This window comes from Aedes aegypti, chromosome 2 (assembly GCF_002204515.2).
Source record: "Aedes aegypti strain LVP_AGWG chromosome 2, AaegL5.0 Primary Assembly, whole genome shotgun sequence".
Taxonomy (NCBI): domain Eukaryota; kingdom Metazoa; phylum Arthropoda; class Insecta; order Diptera; family Culicidae; genus Aedes; species Aedes aegypti.
The window spans coordinates 179,028,869-179,043,505 of record NC_035108.1 but is presented as its reverse complement, the minus strand read 5'-3'; the positions used below and the strand labels follow the sequence as shown (position 1 = coordinate 179,043,505).

Here is a 14,637-nt window from a genome sequence, read left to right as displayed (position 1 = left end):
TATTAATGCTGCTGTTGTCAATCTTTAAATATATTAAACATAAAATAATTTTCTTGGCAAAGCAGGTAATTTCGTAGAAAACCAGATGATTTTTACGCCTATGGACATATAATTAATTCAAACTGAATTAAAGTATTTGAAGCAATTACATTGAATGCTTAAATCTTTTTTTTTTTGTTTTATCATTTCAGATATTTACGTTACTGCTGTTCTATATAGACATTACACGAGCAACACAGTCCCTTTGGCCAAACTTTCAGACAGAGAAATGTTCCAGCGGCGGAAGTCTGAAGTACATCTCCGGTAATGCTCTGACGGACAGTCCGAACTGCTTGGGACCCAACAATGCGCCATACCCAAGCAATGTGGTAGCACGGACATTCTCCAACTGGAATCCCAGCGGATCGTCCCGGCGGGGGAGAATGAGCCAGCTGCCCACTTTGGATCCAAAAGTGATGCAGCAAACCTTGATGCAAACCTACAGTGATGTCAATGACGTGGCGCAGGAAGACGTCCGAACGCGATATAGTGAGTATTTTTTTCGTCATATTAAACTTTATATGTATTGTTAGGTATACATCTTAATTTTGTCGAAAAAAATGGTAATTTGTTTATGCCTCCAATACTCAACTTCGCCATCAAATGCGGTACCATTTGAATCATGTTATCAATTTTGATAGCTCGAAAATCTAAATATTTTTAGTTTTGGTGTATAGGAAATACATTAGCATATGCGCATATGAATCTGTAAGTAGATAGTTGCTGATGCTCAGCATTATATAAGAATCATCCTCAGATTTCTATTAGAAAATTTGCTTAGATTCTCATCTAGTGTTGTTTGAAAAACCCTGACAAGATTTATATAAGATTCAAGCTATGGATTTAACGATAATCCAGCGTAGGATTCTGTGAAAATTGTCCTTAATATTTCGCAGAACCCCATTCTCAAATTTTTATAAAATCCTGATCTAGAATCTGAAGAATTTTGTCCTACTCAGAATTCTGTAAAAAATTCAATAAGAATAGCTGAAGCCAATTTTGCATACTATTACCCAGTATTCGGTGATTGTCATTACTATCATTCTGTGAAATCCTACTATGTTTCTGTGACAAAATTACTCTTTGTGAGAATCCTGTTAGCAATTAATCGATGCATGATAGATCTTACCCACTGGAAGTGCATATTGTAACTCCAAATCAAAATTATGTGTTATATGTCTATGTTACTGCTACCAAAATATAAAAAAACACGAATCGTTTATTGAAGTAGACCAAAGTATATTCTCAAAAGATTAAATGAGTCAGCATTCAAATAAATATAAAATGTTAAACAAAGGCAGTGTATATGGCAACCACAGAAAAAGCAATTAACACTTCATTTTTTCACATCTTATTATGAATTCAACACAATTTACATGTATGTACGTCATATACGTATCGTCTTCAGTGAAAAAATGAGACGTGAGTGGAAGGTCCGACAAAGTGTAATATTGAGCGAAAAAAGTACGATAATTATAGGGGGATTAAGGACAGAATGGGCATATAAGAAAATTGTTATTTTAAGATCATAATGTGGCAATACTTTTCAGCTTCCCTCGACTAGTTTTCAAGTTTTATATTAGTATAACTTGCTGTATTCATTCATGGTAATAAAAACCACACCAATTGTCAGAAAATGGCATAATAAAGTTGCTCGAAAGCAAGGCTGATAAAAAGGTTTCGGGGCAAAATGAGCACCGTGGAATATAGTAAATACAATACAGTCGACTCTCCACATCTCGATGGTCTCTTCGATATCGAGATGCGGAGAGATCGAGACATAGAACCAGTGCTGGGAATGGTAATAGTAGTAGGCTTGAATTTTCGCGAAAATCACGTGGCTCTCCCAGTACAGTAGTTCAAAAACGTGAATCTCATCAAGTAGCCTCTGTTGGGTGCACGAATTTTCTAAATCATGAGTGTCATTGAAGGCTCCTAATGCGGGAAATGCAGCTGGAAATAGAACATTTTTCTACAGTAATTTTGGGTTGCCCTTAGCAACGGGTGTTTTGCAATTTTCAAGGCATTTTTCCTACAGCAGCGATGGGCGTGAGTTTCACTGGCTTCGCTGACCGTGATTGGCTTTATTTGGCTACTGTAGAGTGAATTTCTGATTTTTTCCCAACCCTGCATAGAACCAATTTTTATTGAATACTAGATTGAAAACCACTCCGTTACCAGGAAAAACAAACAGACGTAATTTCGTCTTCGCAAATTGTTTGGATCCCTATAATCTGATGATATCATCCAAATTGTGACCTTTGACAATAGTGGTTATCACGTTCAATGGTATGGGTGCCCTAGTGTGGAAGTAGTTGTGAACCTTAGAGGAAAACAATATGCACTCTGTCTCGAAAAACACCCAGAATCCGGGTGTAAATTTTTCAAATTGGGTAATATTCCCATATGAATTTTGATGAGTCTGGAAAGCGTGTGCAAGTTTCTTTAAGGAAAACAAAAACAAACTGTGTATGATGAGCGTATGCTAGTCTACGTATGTTCAAATGTCACTAAGCTCTATGAGCATATCGACACACGGAGAGAACATGTAGAACATCGAGATGTGAAGAGTCGACTACCGTTTTGTCTCAAATTCCGAACAGACTCATATTCCGAACACTCGGTTTTTGTATAGCGATTTGATTGAAATGTTTCGCTGAAATATGTCATCAAATCTCCAGGAAATGGCATCAATTACAATTCAATTTAAACGTCTTCCAATCTATTTTATACATCGGAAATAGTGATGATTCTCTAGTTCGAGACGAGTTAAACTAGCTCAGATAGATTTATTTGCGAAATTATTCATTTGAATACGATTTATTCGCGCTGTTCGGAGTTTTGGATCAGGGTGTTCGAAATATGAGACAGAATGAGATCAGTGCTCGGGATTTGAATCAAAACGTTGTTCCATACTTTAGCGTTAAAACAATACTAGAGAAGTTTGAATAAATATTTTTAACGACACACCCAACAGCTAACAGTTGGGCTTTGCGAAAAAATTAAAATTTTCACAATATCAGCTAATTTATGCCCATCAGATGCATTTGAGATTACTGTTGGCCTTAAGTGTTCGGAATATGGGTCAAAACGGTATTCTGATATGTGAAAGGGCTCCTCCTCAACCACACCAGCAAGGTTCCTTACTTTGCTCACAAATTAAACTCTTCCATCGCCTTGCTTATATGCGCATTGTAAGTTGAGTTTGAAAAAATACTCAGTTGGGTGAGTCAGCGAAATTTGGGGCAAGCTTGCCACCTTATGCAAATTCTCGATTACTTTTTCAAATCGACGTAAGTAACTTTTATACGGTTTTGAGAAAATTAATTAGGAAAAATCACAATCTATCTTCTAAAACTGTTTTAAAATGAATCACCTTTTTAACATTTTTTTGCCGTGTACTTCGCTCAAATTTTGCATACACTCAGCTCACGTTCAAAAACTAGGTAGTTTCTATTATTTGCCACAAAAATAATTATAAGAAAATGATAAGCCGTTTCATTCAGTTACTTTCGACGTTTTTCTACCAGTGTAAAATCGGCTCAAGTAGTGTTTTGTTTTGATTCGTGGTTAAGTCACTTTGTCTCTCCATACAGCGGGGCGGCGAAAGTAGTGGTTAGGTTGCGAAAGTTGAAAATGTTACTTTCGTCGTTTTGTAAATCCGGAAATTAAACGTTCTAAAAGTGAAAAGTTGAGTTGGTACAGAGCGTACGTGTAGAATTCCGCCTGCTTAACACGTAGGATCGATAAAGTAAGTTTGTATACTTTTTTGACTTGAGTCTGTATGAATAAGTTTTCGAGAATTGTTCTCTAACTTTTTCAAAAGCTCATCAAACCCACCAATTTAGCCTTCGCATCTTCTTATAAGCACTGTGCCATTTGAAAAGAAAATAATTTCAGAAAGTATAAGTTATAGGCGTTCTGAAAAAAATATCCAAAATAGCGTAAGCACTACCCAGCACCTGGGAGGGAGGCACCGATATTACACACGAAATAGACGAAATATGACACCAAGCTTTTTCGAACTGCAAGAAAGCTCCAGCTTGCCAACGACAATCAAGGCAGACTTGATGAAAATCGCTAGTTTTCTTTTGTTGTGTTCCTTCGATCGTTCTGGACAAACATGGAAAAGGGGCCAAAGTTTTCTGTACATTTAATTTTTATTGGAAAAAGTAAAATAATGCGTATTTGAACACTTTATATTCAATCGGGATAAAAGGTGCTATTGTGACATTACTTTTGAATAAGCATGGATAGATTTTCAATCGATTTTTTGTCACATTTGATAAGGGTTCATTCAAATATTACGTAACGCAAAATTGGGCAATTTTAGACCCCCTCCCTCCCCCACGTAACAGCTTTTGTATAGGAAATTTTAAATTTTTGTATGGACCGTAACACTATGTAAGACCCCCTCCCTCCTTCTGATGCGTTACGTAATATTTGAACGATCCCTTAAAACGCAAAAATACGTTTTAATCAACTACGCGCTTTTATCATGTTTGTCCATTGTTTTTGATCTGGGTTCACAGTTCGTGACAGCAGAATCTCGGCTCACCTTAAATTTCGTATTGGTTTCTCCCTCCCAGCCCAGCACTATGGGACAAGACGGTCACCGAAATGCGGAACTCTACATTCGAGTAACTAAAATTGTTATTTTTTCTCCATCCCATACGGAATATGTTTAGTCGACTTTCGTTCGTGGCACTAAACCTTTAGCCCACCTAGTGAAAGACTTTCACTAATCGGGCTAAGTTTTTAGCTATCAAAATATTGAATACAATAGACATTCAGGGCTACCAGATTGAGATTTCTTACGCGCCATAAAATTTATTTTTTATTTTCATACAAAAAATCTTATCATGGGAAAAGGGGGGTTGAAAAATCCCAAAAATGGTGTTACGTAATAAATGAACCACCCCTAACTCCCTAGATCTTATGTAAAACTGTTAGTAGTAACATTGAACTTCAACTAAATCTGAATAAAACTTAATAGTAATAGTGTTTGAACATTTCGTCTTGCTCAAGTGTCCGGGTATTGATTCATCACGGTAGATAACAGTAGTGTGAAACGTCAAACACGAAGAAAACGATGCTCGCTCCTCTGGTTGTGAGAATTGTAACAAAGCAAAGATATGATTGTTAAATGAGTGGTCGATGGAAATTTCGTCTGTATTACGTTTGTTTGTCTGTGCTGTGACTATACACCCAATTGTCATTTATAATATCTAATTTGCGTCTAGCGCTGTTGCAAGCAATGTGCGCTGGGCAGTTGTCGTACCTTTTAGAGCTTATCTAGCTGCAGCTAAATCCATTCATCTTTTTACAGAGTTAAGTTAACGACTTTCTTTCTCTTTCCTTTTTTTCGCGTGCACTGGGAAAATTCAACTGTTTTTTTTTTTTTGGTTCAGGTCCAGCAAAATGATCTTTATGATGAACACAACCGCTCTCAAGAGTGCTTACTCTCAAAGTTGAGGGCCTCCACTGTAAAATCATTCATTGTCTCGCGAGGAAAGTATGTTGCGGTATTTAATTGAAAATCGACCAAATGAAGCTCTGGAGCATAATAGTGAAAGCGGGATTGTGGGAACATTGAAACCTACGTGGACTTTTTGGCTAATGGTGGCGTCTGGCCAAGGTCCATTGGCAAATTGAACAAGAAAAAGATGCCGAAAATTTGTTGCGCAGAGATAGAAGCTTAATTCTAGATAAATATTATTCTCCGTATTCAATCTCAGTACCAATAATCACTCTCCGTACGTTAAGTTGTTGCAAAGCAATCACGTGCGAATTTAATTATGGGTTATGACAATAAATATTCTACTTGCGTAGCTACAACTACGCGAAGTTGGAATAAACCAAGCTTTATACATTTCGGTTAGGGAAGACTAGCTAGGCTTGATTCCTTGGAACGATGATTCCGCAAATTATTCCGTTAAAATTCAATTATTTTTGTTCATTATCCTTTCGAAAGACTGTGCTGCAAATGTTATTGTGCTACACATTGCATTGTTTTAGGAGCAGTTCGTTAATTCATTTAAATGTTTTTTTTTTATTTTCCAGCAAAATTTTAGAACCAGAACATTTTACAAGTAAAGTTATTTGCCCAAATTATATTTTCTTGTCAAAACTGTGTTAGCGAACGATGACAGTGAATGGTCCAATTAAATAGCTGCACTTTTTTTCGCTACAACTGTTTGGGCCCAAAATAGTAAATATTTGGGGCCTAAACAGTTGTAGCGATAAAAGGGCAGCTATCCAGTTGAGTCATGCACTGCCCATATTCGCATATTTATATGGGATATGGGATATGTCAAACATGTGAGATGCACATGCCACAGTCGACATAAGCGTCAATATGACCAAAATGCATTTTTTCATTGCGATGCATTTTTTACCTAACAATAGAGTAAAGTGGGGCAAAAGTTCGAGTGGGGTAAGAGTTTCTTTTTAAGATTTCTAGCTCAATTCAAAACAAATCTTATAAATGTCCTGGTGGTTCGAATGCTATTCAAGTAAGAGACTTTCAATCCAAATATCATAAAAATCGATTGAGATTTGGAAAAGTTATGGCTATTTGTTGTTTTTCGACGTGAATATTGTAATTTTTGGTCAAACTTTCGTTGCATGGAACCAATTGAAGATAAAATCTTTATCAATATTTTATGTAAGGGCGTTTCTTGGCCTATCATAAGGTTGCTTTGAGGTGTATTAGTTTTTGCATAAATGCTTGAAAACAATTTTTGGCCCATTGTGGGGCAAAAGTTCGAATCAGCGGGGCAAAAGTTCGACCCATGTATAAAATCACGGAAAAAATTGCAAATTGCCTAAAATCCACATATTATCTTCAAATTTAGTTAAATTTGTCTGCTCGTGTGAAAACTGTCACTAAAATTTTACATTTTCACTTAGTTTTGCGAAAAACTGCTATTTTTGGGTATATTACAATTAATCCAGTTTTGGGCAATTTTTTAATCAAAATTTAGTGTGTATTTTTCGTCAAACTTAAGTTTACGGCTGGTGTAAAGTTTGCCTGTCATAAAAGGATCGATATTTTGTGTTTTAGCCAGCGAACTTTTGCCCCACACTAGATTCGAACTCTTGCCCCACCGGTGGGGCAAAAGTTCGAATAAGACAATCAATTTTGAAACTGTTATAACTAAAAATGGGTAAATATTTTGACATAAGTTTGTTCAGCAAAATTATAGCCAATATGTTGAAGGTTCACTGTATGGTATTTGTTTTGTTTTAACTGCTATTGTTTTCCTGGAAACTTTGATTATACCACTAAGGTCGAACTTTTGCCCCACCTTACTCTACAACAAGTATTGGGCATGCGAACAGCACTTGTTTTTTCGAAAATATTTGAATTATTAAAGGATCGACATAGCAGATACAGCAACTTATCCGAACAAGCATACGTTTGCCTAGTGTTTCTTCGGATAGTTTAACGCATAAACTAGATTATTATGACAGTTACCAGGTGTTTACGTCAATTCTCCCATTTATTCGTTCATCAAACTGACTGTTTGGTCGGGTTAAATGGTGTATGCGACTTTTGAATTTCAATCTTCAGCAAATGCACATATTATTTTACTGAATTTTTTTTAACAGACGTGAGAATGCAGCAGGGAACACAAAAACGTATTTCCTCTGCATTTAAAATACTGGTGGTTACGTCGATCATGTAAACATGGGCACTGCAGGCTCAAATCCTGCTCCTATTTTCTCCGATTTCGTTAGTTTATAAATTTAGTTTTTACTTTGGGATGATAAGTTTATATTAACATTCCAGTACTACCGTGAGGGCCCCTAACTCTGCGCAGCTCCTAACTCTGCGCACTTTTACCTAAATTCTCCAAAATCTGGTAAAATACTTATTTTTTGTTTAAATTTGTTTGTTGATGTATTGCTACAATAGTAATAAAAAAGTACGCGAAGAATTTTCTTGACAAATTTACGTTTATTACTTTAATAAAAAATAAAATACCTTTAAAAATATTGAAAAACGTCCAAATTGACTGCCCGTTAGCAAAAATGCTAAGGGAGTACATCATCACTTAAGTCATTTGAAGCAAATTAAAGAGAACATATTTCATATTTTTAGTATGTAGGCACTAGTTTATGTATCGAGCAATCATCACTGGTAAAGTGCAACTTATTTTCTCTTCATTTTCTTATTCTTCTTAAGTGCGCATAGTAAGGAACCATTTTTCAACTATGTTCCTTACTATGCGCAGCAGTTCGTCCCCTTGATGCTACAACTAGATAACTCGAAATTTGAAATTTTTGACTTCAATATGTCAAAACATTTTTCTTAATTAGATCTGCAAAATATCCACAGGTCTTAAGCGTGTGATTCAAAATATACAAATTAAAGATTATTTTTCAATCATAATCTCTGCGATTAACCATCACCTTGTTAAACGGTCATACTTTCAAAGTTGCACATCTCAAAATTTTGATTTTCGAGTTATCTAGTTGTAGCATTAAGGGGACGAGTTATAAAACGTTATTTTCAACATACAATCAACCCTCCAGAGGTCGATATTGAAGGGAACCACGTGACTTGTCGACACCATCGAGATATGGAATAGAAATACTTTGGAAAATTGTTTGAGGGGACCATCATAGTAAGGTAAGATTAAAAAATTACGTCCATCATATTTTAAGGATTTCTACACTCTGTCCCCTCAATCCTCCGTCGTGATTTTTACAGTACCTATTACATGCATTGTCACATTTTCGTAGACTCCTCCTCCCCTGAAAGATGGACGTAATTTTTGAATACTCCCTAACCATGCAATAAAATAATTTTGATTTTTTGTATAGTTTCATGAGTCAATATTGAGTAAGAAACGCCAATAAAGTACTGTTATTATCTGTAATAGGAATCATTCATTAATTACGTCACGCTTATACAGAGTGGCAATACTTCTCGATTGAGTGATGAACAATACATTAATAATGGATATACCCTTTCGCTCAAACTATTCTTCGTATTTAGTAGAAATGTTCGGGTTTCACATATAACAAACCAGAACCAGGTTTATTTTCTTCAAACCCGGATCCGTCCCGAATCCGAGACGATTATTTAATACTAAACCCGGATCCGAACCGAACCAAAGAAAATTTGGTTTTTATATTTTCTAGTGAAAATACATAAACAGTCAAAGCTAATTTTCCTCTACATGCCAAGGGTGAACGCACCCTTTTACCCTTTTTGTAAGTTGTTTAGATTTTAGAAAACTAAGTTAAATACATGTTTTGGAAATCATTTGATGATTTCGATTATTTTGAGAGTTGCACTTAATGGCATTCAGTAACAGTAATTATCATGGATTGAATTATAGATAAAATTTACTTCACTTAGTAAACTTCTATGTTGAAGACATTCCACGCTCCACTGGGGACGTAAAGCCGTATAAAGCAGGAAAATGAAGATTAATTCAGTGTTTAAATTCTAGTAATGTTTTTAGTATAATACTTCAACTGTTATAAAGAATTTATCGAGTGCGCAGAGTTAGGAACCTAAATGCGCAGAATAAGGAACATTGCAAAAATGAGTGAGCAAAGTTAGGAACACGGACACCTTTGAGAAAAAATCAAAATTTGCAATAAAAATCATTACTTAGTGAAGCTTTTATATTTTTTCCTTATACATACGATCAATAAGTATTTGCTCCCAAAATTCCAGAATATTGTGTTTTGTTTTCAATATATTACAATTGTTTGAAATATGAAAAGCCTCAAGTGCGCAGAGTATGGGGCCTTCACGGTAACGTGTTTGGAAAATTTCTCCATGGTAATTTCCATATGAACCTACATCGCCTTTGGGCCACCTTTAAATCACCACCAGAAAGCTGAAAATTTCACTGAACACTATTTCTGTAGTAACAAAGATATGGGAGAACGCACCTTCATTTTTTTAATTTTGAACCACGCTAATCATCATATACAGTCAAACCTCCATGAGTCGATATCTGAAGGGACCTTCGACTCAAGGAAATATCGAGTCGTAGAAACAAATGCCTTGGAAAGCCGTTTGAGGCGATCATCATAGTAAGGTTGTCCACGATGAAATTGCCACACTATGAAATTGCTCTAACTTTTTAACCGTTGGGTAGAATTTAATGAGAATTTGGGTGGATTTAGTTTATTGTGCATTATTTACATCCTGCAATTTTTAAAGTCCTGTGATCAAAACTCGCGGAAATGGAGTCGAAAGAACAGCTCGTGCGTGATAAAATCTTGCGCATTCATCACGAGAACAAGGATCTCGCATCGTTCCATCGCTAAAACGTTGGGAATCGCGAATTCCACGGTATCGCGAGTGATTAAGCGGATCGAAGAACGATTGACCATTGATCGGATCTGGGCTTCCGAAGTGAAGGCAAAAGTATTCCATCCAACACCAAAAATCACAACCGCGTAGTTGGGGCCTTCAACCGAAACCCGAACGCCTCCGTTCGGGATGTGGCTAAAAACCCGTGCTAGGAAGTTGCTGACGAAAGTGAAGGCCGACTTCAAACAGATCCCCGGCAACCTGTTTTTCACGGCCAAGGATAAGTTCAGCGTTCCGGAGCATGTTCGCACTCAGAAGATGTCCAAATTTGCGAAGAAATTCGGTTTGGCAAGCCATCTGCACGTGCGGCAAACGGAGTGCACCTTTCGTGACCCAGGACACGATGAAAGGACAGGTGTACATGGAAGAGTGCCTCCAGAAGCGGCTGCTTCCTCTCCTGAAGGCCCACAACGTCCCAACAATCTTCTGGCCGGATTTGGCCTCATGCCACTACTCCAAGGACGTGCTGAAGTGTTATGCGGACAATAAGGTCAATTTCGTGCCGAAAATGTTCAACCCTCCCAACACTCCGGAGCTCCGCCCCATCAAGAAGTACTAGGCGATTATGTAGCAGCACCTTTTTAAACGACCTAAGCTAGTGAAGACAGTCGAGGAACTGAAGAAAGTATGGGTTTACATGCAAAAAACGGTTGATTCACAGGTAGTGCAGAATCTTATGGTCGGGGTTAAGGCCAAGGTGCAGGCATTTGCGCTTGAACTGTAAATAAATTTTATCGTGGCAATGCTCTTCTTCTTCTTCTTCTTCTTGGCATTAACGTCCCCACTGGGACAGAGCGGGCTACTCAGCTTAGTGTTATTTATGTGCACTTCCACAGTTATTAACTGAGAGCTTTCTTTGCCTAAGTTGCTATTATCGCATATCGTGTGGCAGGTACGATTATACTCTATGCCCAGGGAAGTCAAGGAAATTTCCATTACGAAAAAATCCTGGACAGACCAGGATTCGAACCCAGACACCTTCAGCATGGCTTAGCTTTGTAGCCACGGACTTTAACCACACGGCTAAGGAAGGCCCCGGTGGCAATGTTACATTTATTTAAATGTAAAAAAAACTATTTGCTTCGTTACTATAAGTGCCGGTATAAGCTCTTTTCCCGGTTTTATGAAAAAAAAAAATACACCGTGTCCAATATATTCTCATACACTTTTTCTTTTCTTTGGTATAACTTTACTGAATGTAGGATAATCCAATGTTGTAGTATTTCATTGTAGTCTGGTAGAATTATACTAACGTAGAATAGCTTGTTTTATGAATAAGAAAAAATAATTGCTATGATAAGTGATAAAATGTCCATTGAAGTCGTGTTTTGCACTTAAAATGAATTTTTGTTCATATTGGTCTGGTTTACAAAGTGAAAATCAGAGCATTCACAAAAAAGTTTCAGAAACTTTAAGTTAATCATATTGCGTTTTGAATAGATAAATATTGATAAAATTTGATAAATATATGTGCGATAACTGCAGATTGGAATTGGGCTCTGCCTATGAGCGTTCCGCTGGAAATATTTTTCGTAAATTCTTAAGTTGATAAAATAAGTTTATAATTGAAATATTTCCAAAATATTTCCTGTAGTGAATCAGTATTATAACCACTTTCAAAAAATATTATCACCAATGATGTCAGTTAGACAAGCGCAAAGTAATGTTATCTTGAATTTGTATGAGAATATACTGGACACGGTGTAGAACACGCACCTATTATTTTTTTTTTATTTGATCGGTGTTCAGGTGTTTAATGGTTTAAGAATAACGTAAGCCAGGTACCCAAAAAAGCAAAATGTTTGCATTATTTGCAGTTATAACGGAACTTATCTATTTGATGATTCATCTATATCAAAATAGCATCGGAAAAATAAGAATTGACGAAGTACTAAGAGTCCGAACACCGACAATTTGTCGTAATTAATAAAAATAATCTTTGAATAGTTCGACGTTAAAAATGTCGATAGATAACTTTTTAAATATATGGTACATGAATCGCATAACTTACCAAGGCGAATTCTAATTATGTAGCTTTTGAGCCCTTCCACTCCTTCCTGTAAAAACCATGGAGATGCAGAAGTGATCTCGGTCTCTAGTAGTAATGGACGCCACACTAACATGTTCACTTCACACCACACAAAACACTTCACTTCCTCGCTGATCGTAAGGACGTGGCCGGAGTCGTAATTGACCTTACTAAGTTTGAAGTTTTCGAATTTGTACATTGAAGGTGGTAACTAATAATGATGATAAGATTGAATACATTGAAGACATACATTTTGTACGTTAAAGATGGTAACTAATTAGGGTAATTTGCCCATTACCGTAATTTCGGGTGAAATTCATCATTTTTCACGGTTTTTCTTGTCTGTTTTCTATAATGTTGACAATGTCAAACAACTGAATGCAGGAAAACAAGTACGAAGGTAAGCCTCATTGACTCATGTACCGACATTTTCTAACAAATTTCATTTTAGTGCTAAGAAATCTAAAATAAAAAATCGTGGTATCTCATTTCGGGGTGAAATTGATTACTTGTCAATGCGATTGTTGTTAGTTTTTAAAACAACTGTACATAATAAATTTGTCCTTTCTGAATCCGAATATGCTTGCTAAATATTTATAGAAAATAATGAATAGTTAAATTTCAAGAATTACGCGGAAAACGCCTAAATGTATGCAATTTCCAAAGGAATATCCTGATATATTATATTGGATTTCAACCGAATGAGCTAATTGGTACGAGTTTTGGTAATGAAATCTGGTTTGGGGATATGTTTTACGCATCCCCAGAAAGTTTCAGGTTTATACCGTGTTCAAATCCTTGTTAAAAACTAGAAGTTTATGGATGTTTGTCGATACTGCACCGTACGTAATTAAGAACTTTTTCATTATTTTCATAGAAAGGAGCATTTTTAAACTCAAAACACTTCACAACACACAATTCGACAATAGTTACGACAAAAAACGTTCATTCACTGCAGATTACATTGATATTTGTACTCCTTTACGAAGAAATGGAATCGTGTGACACGGTGATCAATTTCACCCTCCTGATCAATTTCACCCGAATTTACGGTATTGCGGTATTCCCTATTTTTGCGGTATAAGAATTAAACCCTCATACGAATCGAAAACTCTATTTTCTGTGGATATTATAGATGATGACGAAAGCTCATAATGTTCCCAAGCTGAACCAAATGAATGCTTTCAAAATTAAACGATTTTAATCGTTGGAATAGTAGTTTGATGCATCAAGAAAAGCCTATGTTTTTAACCAGTCTCTCTATCTACGGAACGGATTTCATAAGCGTGAATTTTTAAATTTAGATCCAAAACAATTACATGCAGCAGCTCTATCAGTTCATGATATATGTAGTTAAATGATAGATGTTTAATTTTGAAGAAAAATTCTATATTTTTAAGAAAAGGCAAATACCGCAACAATATGACAACGAAAATAGCTTTTTGCCTATATTGCGGTATCTGTAAATCACGATCTTGAAAACTCGATATATATATATATATATATATATATATATATATATATATATATATATATATCTATATATATATATATATATATATATATATATATATATATATATATATATATATATATATATATATATATATATATATATATATATATATATATATATATATATATATATATATATATATATATATATATATATATATATCATTACCAAAACTCGTACCAATTAGCTCATTCGGTTGAAATCCAATATAATACATCAGGATATTCCTTTGGAAATTGCATACATTTAGGCGTTTTCCGCTTAATTCTTGAAATTTAACTATTCATTATTTTCTATAAATATTTAGCAAGCATATTCGGATTCAGAAAGGACAAATTTATTATGTACAGTTGTTTTAAAAACTAACAACAATCGCATTGACAAGTAATCAATTTCACCCCGAAATGAGATCCCACGATTTTTTATTTTAGATTTCTTAGCACTAAAATGAAATTTGTTAGAAAATGTCGGTACATGAGTCAATGAGGCTTACCTTCGTACTTGTTTTCCTGCATTCAGTTGTTTGACATTGTCAACATTATAGAAAACAGACAAGAAAAACCGTGAAAAATGATGAATTTCACCCGAAATTACGGTAATGGGCAAATTACCCTAATTAGTTACCATCTTTAACGTACAAAATGTATGTCTTCAATGTATTCAATCTTATCATCATTATTAGTTACCACCTTCAATGTACAAATTCGA

General features: G+C 35.5%; 1 protein-coding gene across 1 annotated transcript in view; it reads left to right on the top strand.

Moving 5' to 3' along the window:
• Window positions 1-14,637, top strand: part of LOC5577266 — a 93,735-nt gene that overhangs the window by 56,445 nt on the left and 22,653 nt on the right. The window contains exon 3 of the mRNA XM_021843281.1: window positions 192-528. Within this exon, the coding sequence (XP_021698973.1) occupies window positions 192-528 (337 nt within the window). The remainder of the gene's footprint in view (window positions 1-191; window positions 529-14,637) is intronic.